At 38.1% G+C, this 22,836-nt stretch overlaps 1 protein-coding gene across 1 annotated transcript in view; it reads right to left on the bottom strand.

Moving 5' to 3' along the window:
- FNDC3A (fibronectin type III domain containing 3A) overlaps positions 1–22,836 on the bottom strand; it is a 125,726-nt gene that overhangs the window by 93,493 nt on the left and 9,397 nt on the right. The window contains exon 2 of the mRNA XM_014965979.1: positions 13,900–14,028. Within this exon, the coding sequence (XP_014821465.1) occupies positions 13,900–14,001 (102 nt within the window). The 5' untranslated portion in view covers positions 14,002–14,028. The remainder of the gene's footprint in view (positions 1–13,899; positions 14,029–22,836) is intronic.

Here is a 22,836-nt window from a genome sequence, read left to right as displayed (position 1 = left end):
TGGAATCCTTCCCTCTCCCCAGCCACCCCCCCACCTCCCACCGAAGGGAAAAGGAACTGAATGAGTTACTTGATATCTTCCTTTAAAGTAGTTAGTTACGCTTCGTGAATTTACATATTTTTCCAGAATGACTGAAATCTGGGACAAGTTTTCCAAACAAGATAAAAGCCTCTGAATATATGTAAGAAGAATGCTAATTGATGTGCCACTAAATATATCATAACAACAACAACAAAAAAAAGCAAGCAACCTTTTAGCACCAAACTCAATTCATACTCTGCTATACTGAAAAATGTGGGGAAGTAAGAAGGCAAGGAGAAAGTGGGGGGGAAAAGCTAGAATATATTGCATTGATTTTATCCATTGCTAAAATCATATATAAAGTGAAGAAATAAGATTATGTTTATTACAACTGTGGTTGAAACATACTTAAATGAAATAACATAGGAAGAGACTGTTCCTGTATAACAAGAGAGATTACAAATTGAAGCAATACAATACTACCAAAAAGCACAGTTCTTTTTTTTCTGTCATTCTGGAGTGGTTTTGGGGGATGTGTGTGCTTTTGGGGGCTGTAGGGCATTTTGGGGTTCTCTCCTCCAACCAAACTTCCTAGGAACTAAGAGGGTAAAGTGTTCCAAAACATTTCCCTGAACCCTTGAAACCATAATTTAAAGAGAATCAAATCAAAATCCATTTCAACACTAGCAGAAACAGTGTTGTTTTCTGAGATGTTTTAATAGGAAAAAGACAAGAGCTTCAGGATTGGGGCTGGGGTTTTGTTTTGTTTCTTATTAATCTGAAAACACCTATATTTAGCATTATATGGTTACAGGTGCTGAGTCAGTAGCAAATGATTGTCAGCAAAAATCACAAATAATGGGAAGACTTCACCAAAATCATATTTCTAAATGCACTATTAATATACATCAACATAAAAAAAAAGGCAGCAGTGGTTTGTCTAAAAATACTGCAACTGAAATTAGCTCAGCAGTACTGATGAGAAGTATTTTTCACCAAAAGGACAAAAGTAAATTCATTTTTGAACATTCAATGAATTTAGGAAAACACTATAGCTAATGCTTTTGGCCATTCTGACTTGAAAAATCTTTAAACCACTCAACCTGTTAAGAGTGGGGTATAGCCAAGCCCTTTCTAAGATGTACACTGTATCTTTAACAGTCTGCCTGCAACAAGATTAAAAAAGGGTGTATTTCTGGAAAAGGGTGAATATAACACAACATAACTTCCAGGCAGAGCCACATTTATGCTCTGTCATTAGGGCACGTATTCAGAACAATTACATTTTTCTCCACTAATAGCTCCAATCAAGATGTTAATTAGTGACATGCTTTATCTTGTAACCCATTTCAAAAGCCTTAGCACTTTGACTTACTGTTGCTCGCATCCTTTTATTTCTCTCATTCAACTGGTGCTACCACAGTGACAAAGGATGAAGGAAGATTCAACAGGCACCACTCCGGCTGCTTCAATCTGTTCCATTCACTTAATACTGAGGTAATCTTCGCCGATGTGCTGGGCACTGCCTCCCCCTCCTTTAAAACAGGGCACCTTAACCTAAACGCCACGCAGGAGGATCTCCCTTCCCCGTCCTCTATAGCCGTGCATCCACAGAGCATGTGGAGGCAGGATGTGAAAGGTAGGATCAATTAACAATATAGTCAGCAATACCTACCTCAAGCCTTCCTTCCTATCAAATTAGCCAACGTACAGTGAGCTTCCTGCTGTACACGAATGTATCATGTCACCATAGCAACTAAATCAACAAATAGCTGCTGCAGCATCTGCTTCTGGATCATCTAACGTCAGTCAACAGAAGGTTCGGGTTTAAGAGAACAAAGCTTCCAAATATATGCCATTTTATAACTGCATTTTTAATTTAGCCTCCCGATACCCAGATAGGATATATGAGCTCAAAACGAACCAACTTCTGACTTTATACTTGAATCTATGATGCAGCTCATGACTTCAGCTTGCAAATAAGCCAGAAAGGAGGGAGGAAAAAAAACCTCAATATGAGGGAAAAAAAAATAAAGCAAAGAAATAATCAACTGCATTCTACTGCACTTCTTAAATTCTGTGTTACTCTATACTGTGCATTTATTAGGTACGTTTAGAGGCATGAAAAGAAAGAATTGTTTCCCAATATTTCTTTATAATTTACATACTTCTGCCCTAAATAATACTATAACCAGAAATACCTTTTACTGGATATCAATATTTAAGATATTTCAGATTGCTGACAAAGATGGTTTCCCTCTATTAGTCGCCACTAAGGAGCTGAACTGAAAACATCCAGTATCAGTTTCTGGCAATCTCACATCTGTGGTCTTTAATCCCAACCGTAGCAGGGACCCACTGGCATACTCTCACCTGTGGAAAGACAGCTACGTGGGGCAAAACACACCTCCCTCCCTTTTTGTGAGAAATTACTTCAAATATGACATAAACATCACCCCAGTTTAAGTCCTAACCCAAGAAGACAAGATATATGAAATTCGCATCTGGAATGTGACAACATTTAATTACTGATTAAATGTTACCTGAGGCAAAAAAAAAATTACTTGGATAGTAATATCTTCAAAGGTAATAAGCAAGCGTACATACGCACTTTTATGTAAAAAAACCTATAGCCTACTTATAACAAAAAAGTAACTTTCTGGTATTTTAACTTCAAGTCACATTCCTAACATTTGATCAGCATGAAATTCTTTATCAAGTAAAAGCTTTATAGGCTCAAGGTAGCAGTTATTCATACATATTCATATAATTTTATTATTGAAAACATTTAGCTTTCAAAGCAGCTGTTTTTTGATCTACATACAGTCTTTTATTACAAGGAAAATTATTACATTTAGGTTGGCTCCACAGAGTGTGGTCCAGTGAACAGGGAAGAGTGGACACAGGCTCAATATGTTAATTCAGACTTGCTGTGATTTGTGTGTTTGTCACCTCACCTATGCCAGAGTTTCCTTGTTTGTAGGACTGGTACAACAGCGTTTCTACATGCCTAAAAGCTACTGATTAAAGAACACTGCAAGACTTGAGTGTTGTTATTAATTAGCAGCACAGGAATTGCCAGATGGAATCACATCTGTGGTCCAGCTAAGGTGATGTCAGTTACAAACACAGCACAAGTTGTTTTTCCATTGATTGTGTGTTCAAAATCTGCTGTTCATATCATAATGATGCTAATGAGGCTACCAGCTAGTCTTTTCCACAATCAAACCCACTAACATTTAGGAAACAGATTAAATGGAAAAATGCAAAAGATCCATGTAACAGGTATTACAGAGAGCGTAAGATTATTAATAGGAACAGCTGACACATCAATAATAAAAGCTGAATTAAAACTGTGTCTAAAGCCTTTGGCAATTTAGAACAATTTAAGAACTTCATGGATGTGAAGAATGTTATTTCCAACTAATTCTTTCTTAAAATCATCTTTCTTAAGATTTTTGTATCTTCATCTTCTTTCAGACTTCCTGAAGACTTCTTCCTTCCCCATTTATGTTGGCTGGTAACCAATAAAGAGTTCTGAAAACCTGAGGTTAAGCTGTGCACAATACCACGCCAATTCATAGAAGACTAAGCACACAATATTTCTATGGTACTTATAAGGAGAAGTAATGTTAAAATTTTATTTTTTGCCTTAAATTATCTTCTGGTTTTTAGTATGAAAGATAGGAACAAACAGGCTTCTCATTGTTATTCTTAAGTGTCCTGTTATTTTAAGTGGCCTGGACATTGATATTTGTCCAGGTAACACAATGCAACACTCAACACAAGTTCTAAAATTTTCTGTTATTTGGGCAAATTTCAATTTGCAGGTTTCTTACAACTACACAATTCTCTACCCTATCATCTGCTAATACTGGCTGATAATCTAGAGGGATCTAACTGCTCCATAGATGAAGATTAACACTTTCCTAATGAAGAACAGAAAAGATCTGGGTAGTTAAAACCATGAATAAATCTTTGTTTTGAGGACTAGGCATGAAGACCATAGAGAATTAAGTGAATTCTACATAATATGTTGCAGTAACACTTTACATGTTCAGGATTCCTTAAAAAAAAACACCACAAAAAAACCAAACACAATCCAAACTGTTTCAGCTTAGACACCACGTCCTGAAGAAAGCGAGAGAGAATCCATCTTTTCACTGACATTCTCCTAAGGCCTATGTATATTTTCAGGAGAGCAAGCAACTCTGCATCATTTTTCTAAACCGCAGCTGACAGATAATAAAATCAGCAAACATTTCAACTTTAACCACTGCTACAAGATACTGTCAGCACCAATGAATGTACTAAGACAACAGAATATCCCAAGAAGCAACTGGAAACAGGAAGGTTGGAAAGATGACTAGACTATTCAGTGCCACTGATATTCAAAATCTATAGATTTCAATAAGCTTTCACTGCTTTTTGTAGAAAGGCAGGTTTGGAAAGACCTGAGAATTGGCGATTATTCTTTTTCTATTTTAGTCAATATGAAAGGGTTTTTTAAATTCTTATTGTACTCATGTTTCCCCCCTTCTCTTCATGTGAAGGATGATCAGTAGAAAGCTGACAACAGGTGGGAGCAGGTAAAGAAAGAAAAAAAAAAGTTTTGGACCCTTGTTTTGTAAAAATATAAAGTTTTCTGAAAAGAACCAGTAAACGATAAATGTTAAGATCTGCATCTAATGTCACTGACAAATGTTCTAAACTTATCAGCGTCCACACATAACAGCATCAACCAGTATTTTCTGTAAGTGCGTCTGTCTCATTCTTTATTACTGAGAAGTACTCACAATTTTGATCTACTTGTTTCTGCTTTGTCTCTTCTCTTTTGCATTCTCAGTTCTCACAGCTTGGCTAAGCACAGTTCTATTTGTCTCATTTACAGCAAACCCAATCTGTTTCCTCAGCACTGACATGCTCTGTGGTTAGCAGACAGCTAACAGAAAATTTGCTGCTTAAAATAATCCCACTATTGTATCTTTACATCAGTAGAAGTATAAACATAAGGGTAACAGAAGTGTTTCAAAGAATCTGGATAATGCAATAGACAAATATTTTTGCTTCAAATGCGATTCAAAATTTAAGCTAATCCTGGTTTTACAGAAGGAAGCGGTATTAGGGGCAGTCACTGAACTCTGGAACTTTCCGAGGCATCTGGTCATTGCCAGTGGTTACACACATCAAACTATAAATAAAAACTGGAAGACTTCAACCAGATTACTCTCAGTTCATGATGACTTGTTGTTTGAAGTCCACAGGACTTTAGCTTTACAACGCTAAGCAAAACTGGCTGAGAGTGAGCTCACACAGCACAGCAAAGTGGTAGCAAGGGCAAAGCTTTCAGCTACTACTTTGCAAGGGCCACCCCCCTCAGTAAGCACTTTCCTTGATCAATTTGTGTATCTGCAACAGTCCAAAACAAAACCAGGGAGTAAGCTTTCACAGAAGTTGTATCTAGATGCACTGAAAGGTACAGGACTGACAATAACTGACAAAAACTAAGTAAATTCACAAAGGTTATATGAAGTGAAAATTACAATTAAAACAACCCCAAATCCCCAGTTGCTTAAGATGCTACTAAAAGTCGAGAGAATCAAAAACATTATTTCTAATAAATAAAAAAACAAAACTAAAAGTGCTGTAAAGTGCTACATGTGGCACTGTTCAAAGAAATCACTTTGAAGATTTTTAATTCAATTCACAACAGGTTTTTAGATATTCTATTTAGAATAAATAAAATAATAATATTCTCTTCCTGTAATAACCCTGTCTTCATACAACACTTGTGGAATCAAAACACCCTTACAATTATTTCAACTGAGCATCAAAACTGAAGACTCTTTCCAGCTGTACTTCAACTGTACGTACTTTGCAATTCCCACACTTTGGCTGCAAGCTGTACCAGCAGTTGCCATGTAAAATACTTTATGTCAAATAGGTATTATTTGGTGTTTCACTATGCAAAAAAAACCAAAACAAAACAAAAACAAACATACTTCCGAAGACTGCCTACTTCCAGTCTGTGAAGATCTTAATGTTGAAAAGAGGGGAAGAATTAGTTTGCTGGTTAGCACACACTTGAAAGGAGCTCAACAGTTGTACAACTGTTAGAGAGTTTTGCTAGCATTTTCCTTCCTATCTACTGATAAATAAATAAAATATCTTACAAACATTATGAAAGCTAGCCGAACAAAGTGAGGTAGAGATTTGCTAATGGTGACACAAGTCAATGACACTTAGAAGAATTTTTTTTTTCAGTAATATCTGGATATGTCTGCAAGTGTGTGCAACCAGTTAGGCATTCACCAAGAAACGATATACAACACTATAAAGCAGTCATGATCAACCTTTGGCCCCGCAGCTGAACACATTATTTCAGAAAGGTCATAAAGCTACAATTGATTCTCCCTCTGTAGGCTGAGGCAGAGCCCTTTCAGCCCTTGTCCTGACTTCCTTCACCCTTCTGAAGTACAAGAAGAGGACCCAGCAAGCAGGACAGATGCTCTATTTCTCTCCCCTACAACCAGTAAGTGCCAGGAGTAGCAGGTTACTGATGGAGACCTTCACCAAGCCTGCAGCACCTGAGCTCATTCTGGCTGTGCGGAAGTGGCAGAGAACTGTACTCTCCAGTTATTCAAAACAGCATTTCTTAAAAAAAAAAAAAATTAGAATTCCAGGAGTTTCAATAGCACTTCTAAAGTAGTCTTTTTTTCCCCCTAATAAAGTTCTCTATATACCCAGATTTGCACACAGCTGGGTGGATATCAAAACACTGTGTGACAACACAAACCTGAGCTGGAGGAAGAATTAAAGGCTGTGTCCTCAATTTCATCAAGTTGGGAAGGCTCATTGGTACTGGACCAAGGGGTTGGTGGGAAAAATCTCTACAACCCAAAGCCCCTCTCTTGTATTTTCTCCTTTACTTCCAAAAAGAAAGGGAGAAAAATTAAAGTCAAGGGCTGTTTTTGCTATGGTGTGTAACCCTGAGTCTGTCCCTTCCTGGTGAATGTCATTCTGGCTGCTCTATAAAGTGTGTAATTCTGTAATACGCAGAGGGTTAGATGGACTTTGCCCACTTGTAAGTAAAGAAACCTCTCAATCACCAGGGGACAAAAAGCAGGCTTCAGCTAGCAGGGGAGGTACTTCAGATTATTTGTTTGCAAAGCGTGTAATTCTCACTTATTTTAAGAGTGGTGTTTCTGTAGTTAAAAGTATGACTTTGCAAAGCAGTTACATTTCTGTCAAAACTTACAGAGATTACAACAGCTGTCTTCTGAGGAAACATATATAAGCAATAAGGGTGACTTTGTAGGTCTTGAATTGTGGCATTCAGGTCCTGGCTTATTCAGCATTAAATGTCCCACAGCACAGAAGGGGAAAGCAGAGGATCAAGGCACATGGCTGAGTCCAGGACACTACCTGGACAAAACTGTGCCCTTCCAAACCTTACTGATAGAGGAGCAGACTCGGGCACTGGGCCCACTTGCAATAGATGGCAGAGAGGAACTGGGCTACCTCAATGCTTACTTATAGCTCCAGGCAACTTGTGCCTCCTCACCTCATTTAAAAAAAAAAACAAACAACAAAAAAAACACACACCAAAAAAAAACCAAACCACCCAAAACATAGAGATCTTTAGTCACCTTCCTAAAACATGAAAGATATCATCTTCTGGACATGCTTATTTCTCCCCACTGACTATATTAGCAACCTACAGTGACTAACTGACTTCAAATCTGATTTTCACATGTCATCCAATTATCCCAAATGTCAGTTTCTGAAGAGATTCATTTAACTGGGGAAATCTTGAATCTTGCCTCAAGTATCTTGGGAGGAATCTACTGTATCAGAAACCAAAATTAATCTAGGAGTCATATCACGCAAATGAAAACAGACTTCTTTCTCTCTTTTTTAGAGAGAAACAGATTACTCAGAGAACTTTTATAAGGATATTTCATTCCATGATTTTTCACACTAAATACTAGTTGGAAAAGCTATGAACTACACAGCCTTCACTCTTGTTTGTATATTTATTTACAGACAGCAAATATTAAAATAAATATATTTGGATGCTAGTAGAAATTGTGCAATAAATCTGATGCTGCTTTCTGCTAAGCAAAAGCAGTACAGTATTCATACATAACTATACACCAAAGAATTTTGAATCCTCACTTTCTGCTGAGGATGATGGCAGCTTCTAGGAAATTTAAAGCAAGTTTCAAAATCAAAAATATAGTTTAAATACATCAGAGAAAATTCTGATCTCAAAGGCAAAAAAAAAAAAATTTCCACTTAACTGAGAAAAAACTTTACTCTTCCTGACCAAAAACATGATTAACACAGACAAAGAAACAATCTAATAACCTTGAGGCATCAAAACTCACATCCTCATAGCTTGCTTTTTTATGGTGGTTTTTTTTTTTTTAAAAATCACAGCCATCAACCAGTTAAAAAATTTTACGGAAAATATCTTTTGTATACAGAATGTCCCATATAAGTTTGATTATGTATTTTCCAGTGATGGTTGCTACACAAAAGCACTAATCAATCCTGGAAAAATTACAGCTTGATAATCAGCGTCCATAAGCTATTGCTGCAGCATTACACACAGCAGAGTTCCGATGGTTCCAGTGAACACGGTTCTGGTGCGCTTCAATGCTATGAAGTCACTGAAGGATGGAAGAATAATTGTCAACGAAGACTTTAATGAATCTCCAAAAGGAAAAGTTACACGCATCTGCTAGTTCATTAGAGCAAAAGGGGGATAAAAAAAAAAAAAACCACAACAAAACATGAAACACAAACCCAAACCCCCAAAACAAAATACACTAAAAAAACTCAACCAAAAAAAAAAGGTAGAAGCAGCCATGCATTTACTCTGTACTCCAGAAAATCAAAACACAGACAAAGGAAAATAAAACAGCACAATATGGAAGGCATTGAGAACAGATATAACAGTGTATGTTGTTAAGCAACTTTTAACATGAATTTTTTTTCTTGTAGAAGAAAAGACCACAAAACATATGCAGTTCTAGGCTTGATTTGCAGCAGAAAGGCACAAACAAAGCAAGCTGCAACTTGATAGTGTACCATATGCTTTTCAGAAACAGAAGTGTCAGAACTAAAACTGAGGAAAAGCATTTAGTAATCTAGTTTACATCTTCACCATTACATTTCTGCTGTGACTCCAAGCATGTAAACAACCTGGAAGCCAAAAAGGGGGATTCTCAGAATTATTTAATATGGTTTTTTAACCATCTAGTACTCTACTGACTGAAGACTTACTCCTATGATAACAGGTTAATATTAAGATCGGAGATTTGATTATTTAAAGAAAAAATTGGTTTAGAAATACAAGCTTGTAGATTTGATACTAAATATTTATTTCAGTTCAAGGAATTTGCACTTAAACTCACATACAGTACATATATATATATACACACACACACAACATTACATATATACACAGACACATACTACATATATATATACACACGCACCAGGATTTTTGGAAAACCCACTAAGCATCTAAGCTTCTGAATAAAGTTTGGAGGATAATCAACCAGCTTGCTAAGCCAGAAGTATTATCACTATACCTTGTTGAGAAATAAAGATGACTGACGGTCAAACACTGTGTGTCCCACTCCCCGAAGGAAAGGAAAGTCTTAACAGGTATTGGGCTACTTTGGGAGTGCCATCTACCTTTTTGGTAATAAAGGACACCAGAGTTATATAGGCATGTGTCACTTTGCAACTGTTAGCTTTAGTGGGAAGGCACAGAGAGGATCCAGAACTCCAGGGCTGCTACTAACTTGTGTCAGCAGTTTACCGATTGGTCTTGGAACAGGACTGGGTACCGTAGAAACTTTCCAAAACAATTTAACATCAGTCTAATATCAGGAAAACAAAGTGGCTGTTAAAGAAAGTAGTCTGAACTCTTGCCTCCTCATTTTCCTCTCAATCATGAGTTTACCCCCCCACCATCAAATCAGGACTCATGTAATCAAACACATCCTTCCTGTCCAGCTTCAGCAGTAATCAGTAAAGCCTCACTGCGGTAGTTACCCTTATATGAAAAACCCTCAAGCACTGCTGTCCTCATAGCATGTTTGCATGGCGTCACAGTTTCTAACAACTCCTATGGATCTTCTCCATACTTCATCTGCAACCTTACTCGCCATCAGGATATAAGGAGTGTATTACTCACTCACCTTCAACAGAGTGATGAGAGGGTGCAAAAGCAGCACTTCTGTGCTTCGAGAGGAAGGAGCTCACGGGCTTGGTCTTTGCTTTTCGTTTTATTTAGTTTTGTCCTATAAAGCTAACACTAGTCCCTTGTTTTGTTGGACACAGAACAAGGCAGTCTCCCACAGCAGCACACCGAGTAACATATGAACATCCACACAGTTTAAGTTCCCGATGTTTTCGGCCTGAACACACACATTCCTCTAATTTTGTGGATTGTTTTAAAACATGGTGGAAAGTTACAGCTTTAACCTGATCAGACACTTCCCACTGTTTGAAGCACATGACCTTTCATCTTACCATGTTCAAATATTTGTACTGCTATTCCACATTTAAACTGCTAGCAGAACTTCAAGTATTTGAAACAGATTATCCTGAAAATACGAAGTGTTCCAGAAAAGCACTGAATGGTCTATACCCATTTGGTAACTCAGTTATGCAGTATGTACAACCTAAGTCACAATAATTGTAATAGTCAATTCTGGTAAGATGCAAGGAGGGTGGCATTAATTAAAAAAAACCTCAGATATTTTACAGCTGAACATAAACTTGTAAGTTAACTAGTCTAACATAAGAAATATCAACATATAAACAAAATATTTAAATAAAGACATTTCTTCCAGTTTTCAATACTTTTTTTTTTTTCAGTCAGAACTGGCTAAAAGAATTACAATAGCTACAGTCCAACCTACATGCTATGAAGACAGAAGGAAAATACACATTTATTTACGCAGACAACACAGATCTGAATTTCGACTATAGGAACACAAATTCTGTCAGCACTACAGATTATGTTATAGATTATGCAATCCAACATCACAACACTGTTATGAAACTGGAAAAGTAGTTTTCATATTTTAAGGAAGTAACCCCTGCAGAATGTATTGTAGCTAAGAAAATAGGAGACTTTCAGAAAAACGAGCAACTCCATCATGAAGGCAAAAGCCTCCACACTTCTTGTAGCTTCAAAGTTACAAGAAAAAAAGGAATACAGTGAAGTAATATTCTGGTTAAAATATTTTTCAAAAAATATGAAAAATGCTCAGAATTACGATGTGTTGTACTTTAATTCATCCCACTTCATTTGAAAGTATACATACCCTTTTCATTAGTGTACCATATAAAGCAAACAACAAATAATTGTAAGATTCTTATAAATAAATAGTGGCCTGCCTGACCTTTTTGTGCTTTAATTGGGCAACCTTGACAGAGTAAGCAGGATGGGCTTCTACAATGAAATTACTAGCTCGTTGAACGAGGGGAGAGCAGTAGATATTGCTTATCATGACTACAGCAAGGCTTTAGACACTGTCTAGCGTAACATCCTCACACAGCAACCGCTGAGGTACAGACTGAATGAACACAGGCACTGGGGTGGACTGAAACCTCGCTCGACGGGGTGTGTTCAGCAGTGCAAAGTCCAGCAGGAGACCATTCGCTAGTCATCCACCTCAGTGATTGCTACTGGGACAGATTATGTTTACTATCTTCTTTAAAGACCTGAATTACCGGACAGAGTGCACCATCAACAAGTTTGCAAGGGATACAAAGCTGTGAGGAGTGGCTGACGCACCAGACAGCCACACTGCCATCCAGAGGGACCTTGACAGCAAAAGAAATGGGCAACAGGAATCTCATGACGTTCAACCCAGGGAAATGCAAAGTCCTGTGCCTGAGGAAGAATAATCCCATGCACCAGTACATATGGGGGGCTGGCTGACTCAAAAATAACATTACAGAAAAGGAATGGCAGACAACAAGTTGCAAGTGAGTCAGCAAGGCATCCTCGAGTGAAAAATGCCAACAGCATCCTGTGTGGCATTTGGAAGAGCATTGCCAGCAGGTCAATGGAGGCAATCCTTCCACCTGGTAAGACATCTGGAGTTCTGGGTCCAGACCTGGGCTCCCCAGTACAAGAAGGACATGGACATACTGGAGAGAATCCAGCAAAGGGCCACAAAGATGATAAAGGGACTGGAGCACCTGACATGTGAAGAGAGGCTGAGAGGGCTGGGACTGTTCAGCCTGGAGAAGGGATGTACCAGGGGAGATCTTATTAGCAGTGCGCATGAATACCTGAAGGTGGGAGGAATAAATAAAAATGAGCCAGACTTCTCAGCAGTGCCCAGTGACAGGGAAAAGGGCCACGGGCACAAACTGAAATAAAGAAATAAAGAGATTCCACTAAAATGTAAGAAATTATTTAACTGTGAAGGTGGTTTGAATATTGGGGAACAGACTGGCAGAGAGGCAGCGGAATCCCTTATCCCTGGAGATACACAAATGCCAACTGGATACGGTCCTAGGCAACATGTTGTAGTTGACCCTGCTTTGAGTGGGGGAAAACAGGACTACATCACCTCCAGAGGTCCCTTCCAACATCAAGGGTTCTGTGATACATCTGTAAGAGTTTTTTAAACAACAGTAAAAAGAAAGAATAGTCACAATTGGGTAAAGAAAAGAAATGGCAGTGGTACGTTTAACTTTGCCTAGGCATGCTTACTTTTTTTGTTAGCAAGGCTTTAAAATTGAACTTTTCAAGGCGGAACATGTAACGTAAACAAGAACGGTAACAGTTCTCCTCTTGCACGTTACAGATTACTACTTCTAAATGTTTTGAAAGAAGAACTGGAAGAGAAAGCAACTTCAGATGTTGTTTTTTCTCTTTTTCTAGAATGTTTTGTCCATACATTCATTAAAAAAAGATTTATCGGCTCCTTCTCTGTATTTAAGCTTTGCCTATATTGCAAAGATCTCACTGCAGCCCAAATCTTATCTATGAACTGTTGCAATCCATTCTCCAGTCTTATTTAAGGGCTCTTTTCTGTGGTTTTACCCACAAATTAATTCCTTGTTATGATAAGTATTTCTTCTGCATAAAGAACAAGCATGGGAATGGTAGACTGTAAGAGACTTCTCTAGATCATGAAGTGCAGTCTCTTGCTATCACAGGCAGTGATCTCTCAATCCATTCAGATACTTCAATCCATTTAACTTAACATTTCATTCCTTTTCTCCCATTGGATGTCATTCCAGAACTGTGGTTATCTGGGGCTTAAAATACTCTTCCTAGGTTAAAGATATGGACACGTGTTTTGCCAACACTTCTTCCTCACTGGAGCTGACCTTTAAGTGTTCTGAAATCATAAGTTTTTATATCACCTTGACTGGTTTTGCCTATTAAAAAAAAAAACTGGGCAGACACTAACATACAAAATCAAGTCCCACCACTCAAGATACCCAGTTATAAGCAACTGTCAGTCTAGAGACCATAGAGCTGTTAGCTGTTGTACCTGAGCTAGTAAGCTCTACCATGGGGGAAGGTTTATTAACCTTAACAAGGTCATGTGATAACAAATATATAGCTTCCAAATTAAGACTCAAGCATGGTTGGACAGCTTGGCAGCTCTTCAGTGATGTTCTTTCACAAGATACATTTTCTGCTTCATAGTCCTTACAAATAATCTCTTCTCTGCACCAGTTCTACACCTTCACCTCCATCTCTAAAACACACGCATAACCAGGGCCACACAAAAATATTCCGGGTGAAGGCTTACTATCTTTTACAGTGTTAGTGATGCTGTTGGAAGAAAAGAAAAACCATTAAAAAAATTGAAGTTTCCTTACCTGTTGTGCTCCATCCCCACTAACAATAGGGGAAGTTAGAAGAGGGATTTCACTACTTATAATCGAAGTGCTATCCAGTAATGGTGGATGTTCTGCCATCATTGATGGTACACTAATTCACAAGATCACCTGCAAAGAGAAGTTATGCAAATGGTTAAACTATATAAATATTTCTGAGTAATCATCCTTAAAAACCGCCTCACTTTAAAAAAAGATTTTTAAATTAGACCCCTTTAGAAAGCACGTTTCCACAACATTCCAGCAATTATATAAAATTGATGTGTTTTGCCAGGTAGTATGAGCCTTATTTATACAGAGGGTAGGTTCAGACCCCCTCTAGCGGCTGAACCTTAGAAGAAGATACATCACAGCCTTGGAGCTAGCAAACCTGAACCTTTAACTTTGGCTATAAACCAGAATATTTTGTTTAAGTTCGACTGGAACTTCTGAAAAAATGCCTACTAGAAAAATGGGAAAAAAAAGTACAGTTGCCTTAGAAGTTACATATATAGTGGTAAAAAATTGAGATCTACGGACAGGTACACTGTCTCCCCTACCACTACCCCCTCCTTTTTTTTTTTTTTTTTTAAATAATCACCAACCCACTTTTTCTACTATTATAATGACTTAGACACTTATTTTAGGAACAACTAGTTACTAGGAGATGTTCAAGTGAGACACAAATGAATAAAAACAATAATCTTCTGCACAATCTGACATGTCTTTACTTTAAAAGTGTATTAGACCCAGAATTAAAGCTGTGTCATTTTGATAACCTGTGGCTCTTTAGTAGCTTTAGCAGCAGCCAAAACTTGGGGGATGGGGAAAAGAGGTAATGCTTGTACACAAAATTACAATCCTCATAACTGTACTATGAACAAGCCCTCATTAGCACACACTGTAAAGGTACATGAAATCTGATGACAAGAAAAAAAGGCACCCAGGCAAGAGGCCCATGAAAGCAGTGATCCACTTCAACTCTGATGAGTGACAAGTAACAGCATAACAGAAAGCAAGATTCAGCAGAGGGTTCCTTTCAATTATATTAACAAGTCGTAAGTAATGTGTTTTCTGATATTTTGCGAGTTAACGCTATATGAAGACTGGATGGAAGAATTAAGACCAGAAAAGCTGAAGATTGCCACTTTTCCATGCTGGAAAAACATATTGCAAGTCCAACAAACTGCCTTTGGAACTGTATTTCATTTTGTTAAAAAAAACCCAAACAGTATCACTAAGTTATGCTGGTTTAGTATACTGGTCTTAACTCCACCTCAACCAGACTCAGTACACTTTCGGGAAAAGAAAAAAAAAATTAGATCAGCAATAATTGAGAAATTGATATTTCTTAACAAAACAAAAAGACAGATGGAAAGAATTCACTAGAAGTGAATGGCACGTTCAGAATTCCCACAAGTTAATCACATTTTGCATGTGAAAACAGTGCTTGTAACATCAATCATAGACATAAAGATTAAGCTGAGAATAAGCTTGTACAATATTTCTAAGGCAGAACTGCCTCTCTCTTAGCCAGTACTTACAGTAGGCTGGTGAAAATAGATGGGTACAATTTTAAAGTTACACAGCCTGACAGTCAGTAATGTTACAGATTTTTAAAGTTCTGCCTTGATATCATCTGGCTAATGAAACTCTACAAACACTTTTAAACTTGCAAATAGATATAATACTGTCTGCTCATGAACAGAAATGCTTAGTAGTTACAGCATATAAAACTTACTTTAAACAAAGAGATACCTGATAAAATTCAGGGAGCGATAAAGTCAGCTTAATGACACTGACCTCGGTACCAAGTTCTAGAGATGGTATTTGGTGAATTTAAAGAGACCCTATTACAGCTTACTACTCAAAAGCCTTCTCCAAAACTACTTCCATCCCACCCAACTGACTGCTTTTACTGGTTTGCCCCTCTAAAGCAGATGTTGTTGTATATCTGCTGTGGGCTAAAATCTGGAATATAGTGCTGTCAGTACAAGAAGACTCACACAGAACAAAGACTTCACATCTTCTAGAAAATGTATTAACAAAGCACTATAAGGCCCTCAATACAGCTATACATATACAGTATGATTTAGCTATTTCCATGCTGAATGTTGTCCTATATAACTATAAAATCACAAACTTGGAAAAAAATAATATTCTGAAATTATTTTAGAGGTTTCATTTACTTTCCTGGTCTACTCTGCAAAGACTAAAGTTGGGGAAAAAAATCCCTCTAGGGTAAAAGACTTTGAAACCTAACTGTGATTACTTAAGAATTCATCACTGCTTATGCCAAGTCATTTATACCTGCTTAGCCAGACTAATTAGTCTCCCAAGCAATGAGGACAGAGTTTTATATTCCTACCTTACTTTAAAAGCTTTTCCACTTATCAAAAAATCCTCCAAGCTACAGTCAGTCCCCACCACTTCTGCAGATGGCAGAGGGCTGATGAAAGTTATTTGGATCATCTTTCAAGCCAGCAAGTTTGATGGTAAGCTTCCCAGGATATCATCCAATGGTCGTTTAATGTAAAATGAATGCACAGCCTGGAAGCATGGGTTAGAATCAAAGTATCCCTCCTCCCATGATAGCTACAACCAGGCTTGCTCTTCTGCCACCTCTTGATCTTATAATTTGTGCTCCAAATAATTTGTGCTCTTATCTGCAGTGTCACAGACAGAAAGGGAATTCCAATGCCCCAAGCTATAACACAGCATGCTCCCAGACTAAGCTGGCTTGAACTTCCCCAGGTTTAAGTTGAACCCAGCCCACGACTCCCAAGTCACCATGCTAATGACTAGCCTCTTATATAAGAAAGCACTAACCTCCTTTACAACACACAACTACTTTTCAGTGAATACATGACTTACAATGCAGTCAGTGCCATCACCATTTATTAGGCATAAATCAAAACTTGTCTATCAAATTGGACACCAGTGAGAATTAAACATAACCCAAACTGACTTAAATACAACTGTCAGGACAACTTGTTCAGCCCTTCCAAGATAGGAATGATTCGAAATATACGTAACATTTGGTCTCAGGTTCATTCGTTCTCTCACACAGGTGTTTAATGATTTGATTTGTATGAAAATTAGGTTCCCACAGGCAACCGAGTGCTTAGGTGGGTAGTCACCTTTGCACACAGCCTTCAGTGCCTTAACTGGGACACAGCTAAATTCCATATCTGGATCCAAGTGTTCGATTTATTCTGGAGACAAAGCACTCTGCTCATCAATAAACCCTGACAGGAGGTACTAGGTATAGTGTTATTCCTGACACCTTCTGTAACAATAATAAAAGTGCTATCTGTCAGACTGTGTAATCAATCTAAGGGAAAAAATAAATCAATGCCTGACAATACGATATTAGATTTCTCTGCAATGCCACTGAAATAGTATTGAAGACTAAAGGTTTAAACTTCACACCAATGTGGGTCTATGCTACACGTATCATCAAAAGCCTTTTCCCTATCAGTAGTCAAGGGGCAGTAATCTGTACAAGTCAGTGCACATAATCTGGACAGACAGACAGAGTATGTCTACCAGCTGCAGGTGGTTTTTCTTTTTAGCTATGAGGACAAATAAAGACAGACAGGAATTTGAAAAGGGAGAAGTACTGTGGGCAGAAGGAGGGGAAGTTGGATAAAATGGACAAAAGGTTGGCATTAAAATAAGCAGAAGAGCTCAATAAACATATCTTGGAAATAAATGTCATTATATCACATTTGATGCAAGGGTATCAAATGGGCACAGACAGTTTTTAAGATCAGCAGGCCCAGACAGTCTGCATTCTAGACTTCTGGATGAAGAGATCTACCTAGATCTTTCAAAAAGACTTGCAAATAACTTGAGTCCTGGGAAAGACCTCAGAGGTCTGGAAGAAAACTCTAAGTCTTGCATTAAGGGCAAAGCAAATGGTACAATTGAGGCTGGTTGGCCAACAGTGATCTGAGCCCAAATGAAAGCTAATAGCTGACACTGGATGTTATTTGTAAAGAATTAAAATACAAGTATAATTGATGGAAAAAAGCTTATGCAATTAACTTGATGAGAATCTTCCGGAGAGGGGTATTGCTGATAAAGTTTAAGATTGTTTTTCCAGTTCTCTTATTAGTACCTTTATTTGACATTACACAACATTTCTCTTCAACAAAAAGACAGAACAAATATTACATGATTAAAACTGGACACAGCCCTTACACATTAACAGTAAATACAGAGTTGTTGAATGCGGGAGTTTCCAATAGGAAGGGAAGGTACCAGTTCTTGGCTTCTCATTACAGAACATGTAATGAGCTATCAGGGAAAAAAAATAAAAGAAGAAAAAAAAAAGGAAAAAAGAGGAAGTCAGAAGGAAGTCTGGAAATGACAAACCATGACAGTGATAAGAAACCGAGCCATTTTAATCTACTAAAATGGCATGAATAGCTTAAAAAGCTAGGCATAACAAAAGGTTTTAATACATAAAGGTAAAGCTATTCTTTCTAAAACAAGAGTGAACTCAATCCTGTGAATAGCTGATTCTGAAAAGAATAGGATAATAGAGGCGGACAGCCAAACACAAGCTCTCCGACAGGCTGTATCAGTTATATCAACAGGTGTACCTCACTTAGCAACAAGGAGGATATTTTCCCCTGCCTCTGGCTGCAAATGGCTACAATCTCTACTGGAATAATGTAACAAGCTTTGTCTCCAATTTGCTGACTTAATCATTACTACTCCTCTGCACAGGTATTGACAACTTTGACGACAACTTTTTGAAAATATTGTTCCACATTGAAAATGCTTGAAAACAAAGGATGTGCATACCATAATTTCAGCCTTACTCCACCTAAAACTGTTCTGGATGATATAACTGTCTTCCACCTCCAGCTAGCCTCCCAATATACTTAGGATTTAGTGAGGTCTTGAAAAGGACATAAGAAAAGCAGCTTGCATTTGGTCAACAGGTAAAGGCTCAGCCTGCAGAGCCACTACAAACAATTCACTAGCCAGATTTCCTGCACCACTGAAAACTAATGGATGCAGCAGCCTTCAGAAAGGCTAAAACAACACATGGAGTAAACCGAAGGATTTATTTAAGGCCAACTCACTACACCCTTCTTGTGGACGTATTAAAAGGGACCAGACAAGGACGATGACACATTAGATGAATAGATAGGTAATACACTGTTGCTAAGCACAGAAACAGCCAAGAAGTAATTTTCTACTGGTGGCGCATTAAAGGCATGGTTATTTAGAAATTTATACTGACTCATGCACAGCAACAACTGCTGCAGTTGAACAGTTATCTCACTTTTTGCCTTGCTACCGAATATACTGAACTAGTAGTATACATTCAAAGTGTAGCTCAGGATCGTTAACTCAGCTCACACTGTTCTTTCAGAATTGGTCTGTTCTGGGATGCACGAAAAATATGAGGTCTCCTGAGATTTCAACCGAGTTGTGTAGGTTAATGCTTTTCATGAGACTTAGGTAGCAAACTACCTATTCCTCACTACCCCCAACTAAACCACTATTCATTTTCTTATCACAGGAATTTGAAAGACTTTGAAAGATTTTCCTGAAGGCTATCAAAGATGAAACAAAGAGAAGGCATCTAAATTTACTAGACATGATTTGTTTACAGACCCCAGGCTTACGCCTGAGGAACCATTAAGGAATGGATTACACTAACAAGCCAAAAAGCTAAATGATGTTAAGGCTCAAAGACTGAGTTCCACTCAACAGTTCAGTAAGCAAGTTGCCTTCCTGAACTGTAATGACAACTTAACCCTTAAATGCCCTCAGATTTGGTCCTTTAATGTTTCTGTGGCATTACTCTCGTGTTCTAAAGACATACACAACTCTGCTTTTTCTCAGTCAATTGTTCATTAAGGGTTAAGGAATACTGTAAGGCTGAGATCATTGGGCAGTGCATTTCCTCTGTACATGCAAAGGATCAGCGTTTCCATCTCTAAGAGACTAGCAGCTGATCTTAACAACAGCCTCTGAAAAACACTTCAGCATTAAATCAGCTGGATCACCAAGGTAAAACAACGTGAGTCAGCAGCATGTGTCCTCGTAGCAACGAAGGCTAACAGCATACTGGGCTGTACTAGCAGAGAAGCACAGGCAACGGGCTGGCCCCACTACTCAGCATTTATAAGGTGGCATCTGGAATAGCACCTCCAGTTTTGCTCTTCCCAGCCACCTCCTCCTCCCCAGTACAAGAGAGATGCCACAAAGACTGTTAACTGGGCTTAGGCCTGTGAGAGACAAGGAGAAGCTAAGAGCGCTAGAATAGTCAGGGTGTCACCTACTGGCTGGATCCCACTACCTGAAGGATGCTTCTTGAGAGCTTAAATCAAACTCTTCTTGGAGGCATGCAGCAGAAGTACAAGAAGTGATGGACACTTGCTGCACCACTGGAAATTCTGTCTGGTCGTAAGGGGAAAAAAAGAGACACAATGAGAGTGGTGTAGCACTTGCATAGGTCGCCCTGAGAGGCTGCAATAATCTCAGTCCCATAGATCAGTGGTCTCTAAAGTGGGGTACATGCACCCCAAGGGGTGCACAAGACAATCCTTTGGGGTGTGGGAAGAAAATATTTTTTGTCATTGATAAATAAAAAAACATTTTAAAATGGTGTTTTTCATCTTTACCTTATCCTTTCTTCTTCTGTTTAAGCTTTATAGTGTACACACTTTATCACATATACGTAATGAGCATATGCATATAATTTAAAAAAGGTACATATATTGGAGCTGCACACTTAAAATATCTTTACTGATTGGGTGCATGATCAAAAGAGTTTGGAGACCACTGCTGTAGAAAGTCAAAACCTCACCATGCAAGGTCCTGACAAAAGGCTAAAGAGGGCAATCTTCAAAGGCCACTTCTGAGCAGAATTCTGTGAATTTCAGAGTATTAGTAAATCAAAATACTGCATGTAATCCTAAAGTTAAATGGTTCTGATCTACTGAAAACCCAGAGAGGGGACAGTAGTTTGTCTCCCAAGCTCTTAAAAACTGTCAGACTCTTGATTCAGAATTTCAAAGTAATAACAATAGTGCTAATCAAAACTCAAAACTCGCAGACTTAAGGTTCAAACTTTGGAAGACACGGTATTGTCCGTAACACAATTACTTTATACTCTGGCCTTTTTCCCAAGAAAAGGAGGAAAGCTGAATTCAAGGATAATTACAAATTAAAAAGTTACACTTCTGTATGAAGCACACAACACAACCAGGCTTTCCATTTCAGTAGGGCTGCAGGCACTACTATGATAAATTAGTGATAGCTAATAATTCTGTGTACAAATGCTGTGTACAAAAAAAAAAACCATCACAAACCCAAAAAACAACAACTAAGGAGGACTCCTTTCCTCAAGATTCACTGCTTCTAGTTATTGAGTTTGATACAAAATATAGCTAATTGTTTTTCCCCCCACAACTGGAGGACTTACGACCACACTCCACAGTGGTATTCTTAGCACCTACTGAAAGAAAAATTTGCATTGCTGCTTTTTCCTCAGTTTTTGCTACAGAGTGCTTTTTTTCTACCTACCTAATTATTATCATAACACTTACAGCAACTGAATACTCTTTCACACCCTAATTCTGTCAGATCTGGTGACCAACAGATACAAACAGATTTATCATTACAGAGGGGTGTTCACCAGAGCCTTGATACCACACAACATGATGACGGAAGTTTAAGCAGTGACAAGACAAAAGGGCCTAACAAAGAAAGGCACAGCATAAGGAACAGGCTCAAGGAAATCAATATGAAATGTTTCCACACTGCATGTTGCTGTTACATGAGAAGTGACAAAAACAGGGCTACTCCACGACTTTTTTGTCAGTAGTGCAGTTTCATACATGCTCCAGCCTGTAGCACGTTACAGCTGCCAATTTGAGCTTGTCGTAAGGTGTATTTTCCCAGTGGGCTCAGTAGAGCAGAGCAGGTGTGCATTCCTCCTTCACCCAGGTCCTCCTGCAGCTATGCTTCCCCAGGAACCCAGGGCAAGGCTCATCCTCAGATCCAAAAAACTTTCAGTAAGAAGGAAAAGCTTCCCTGAATTAGGAGACAACACTTTCTAGGTTTTACCAAAGACTAAACAATGAACTTACAGAATCAAAAAGACCAGAAAACCATCACCCAATCCAAATGCATGAAATGCTTTGATTTTGCCTCCTCCAACATGAAGACAGCAGGTAGATCTCTTTCAAACAGCTGAAGTAATAAAGCCCTATTTTATTTAGATTACAGCCTCACATCTGAGTGACTCAAGATGCAAGCTACTATTTAAAATCTTCTCATGATTAAGGTGTTTAGAAGTACTCACCATGTCCATTCTTTAGTGCCTACTGCACGATAAATTTATTCTTAATTTCCTACAATCCTTAAAAGATATGTCCTGCCTGCCAATTTGAGACTTGTAAAGATTACTATCACAATTCCTTGCAATCCGTCAAATCAACCATCCAGTGCAGAAGTCACAAGAGTGGACAAATACAAGTGCCCAAGGCGTACAAATATGCTAAAATGAGAAAAATTCTAGAAAAAAAATACACCAATGCATCCCTAGGGCGAAGTGGAAAGAACAAAGTATATACAACAGATGTTAGTCATGTCACTTAATGTACTACTGGAAAAAGCTTGGATGCACTGATATACTGGTGAAAAAAATGTATTAAAATATAATTACCCAGAGATTCATAAGGTTGCAGCTGAGCTATTAAAGTTAAGAAGCATCCTGAAGAGTTTTGTGTTTGTTATTAAGAATCAGAATGGTGTAAAATGTTTTTAATTTTTAATCCCTACATTTACCATAATTTCTAGTCAGTTTCAGATGTAGCATTTATAGTATAGCAGCTTTTCTTTTTCAGTTCTGCACTAATTATTTCAATTGATACACAATTTATTTAAAAGATTTACAAGTATTTTTCC

This window comes from Calidris pugnax, unplaced genomic scaffold, assembly GCF_001431845.1.
Source record: "Calidris pugnax isolate Ruff unplaced genomic scaffold, ASM143184v1 scaffold20, whole genome shotgun sequence".
NCBI lineage: Eukaryota > Metazoa > Chordata > Aves > Charadriiformes > Scolopacidae > Calidris > Calidris pugnax.
The sequence above is the reverse complement of the archived record's forward strand: the minus strand, read 5'-3'. Positions and strand labels throughout refer to the sequence as shown.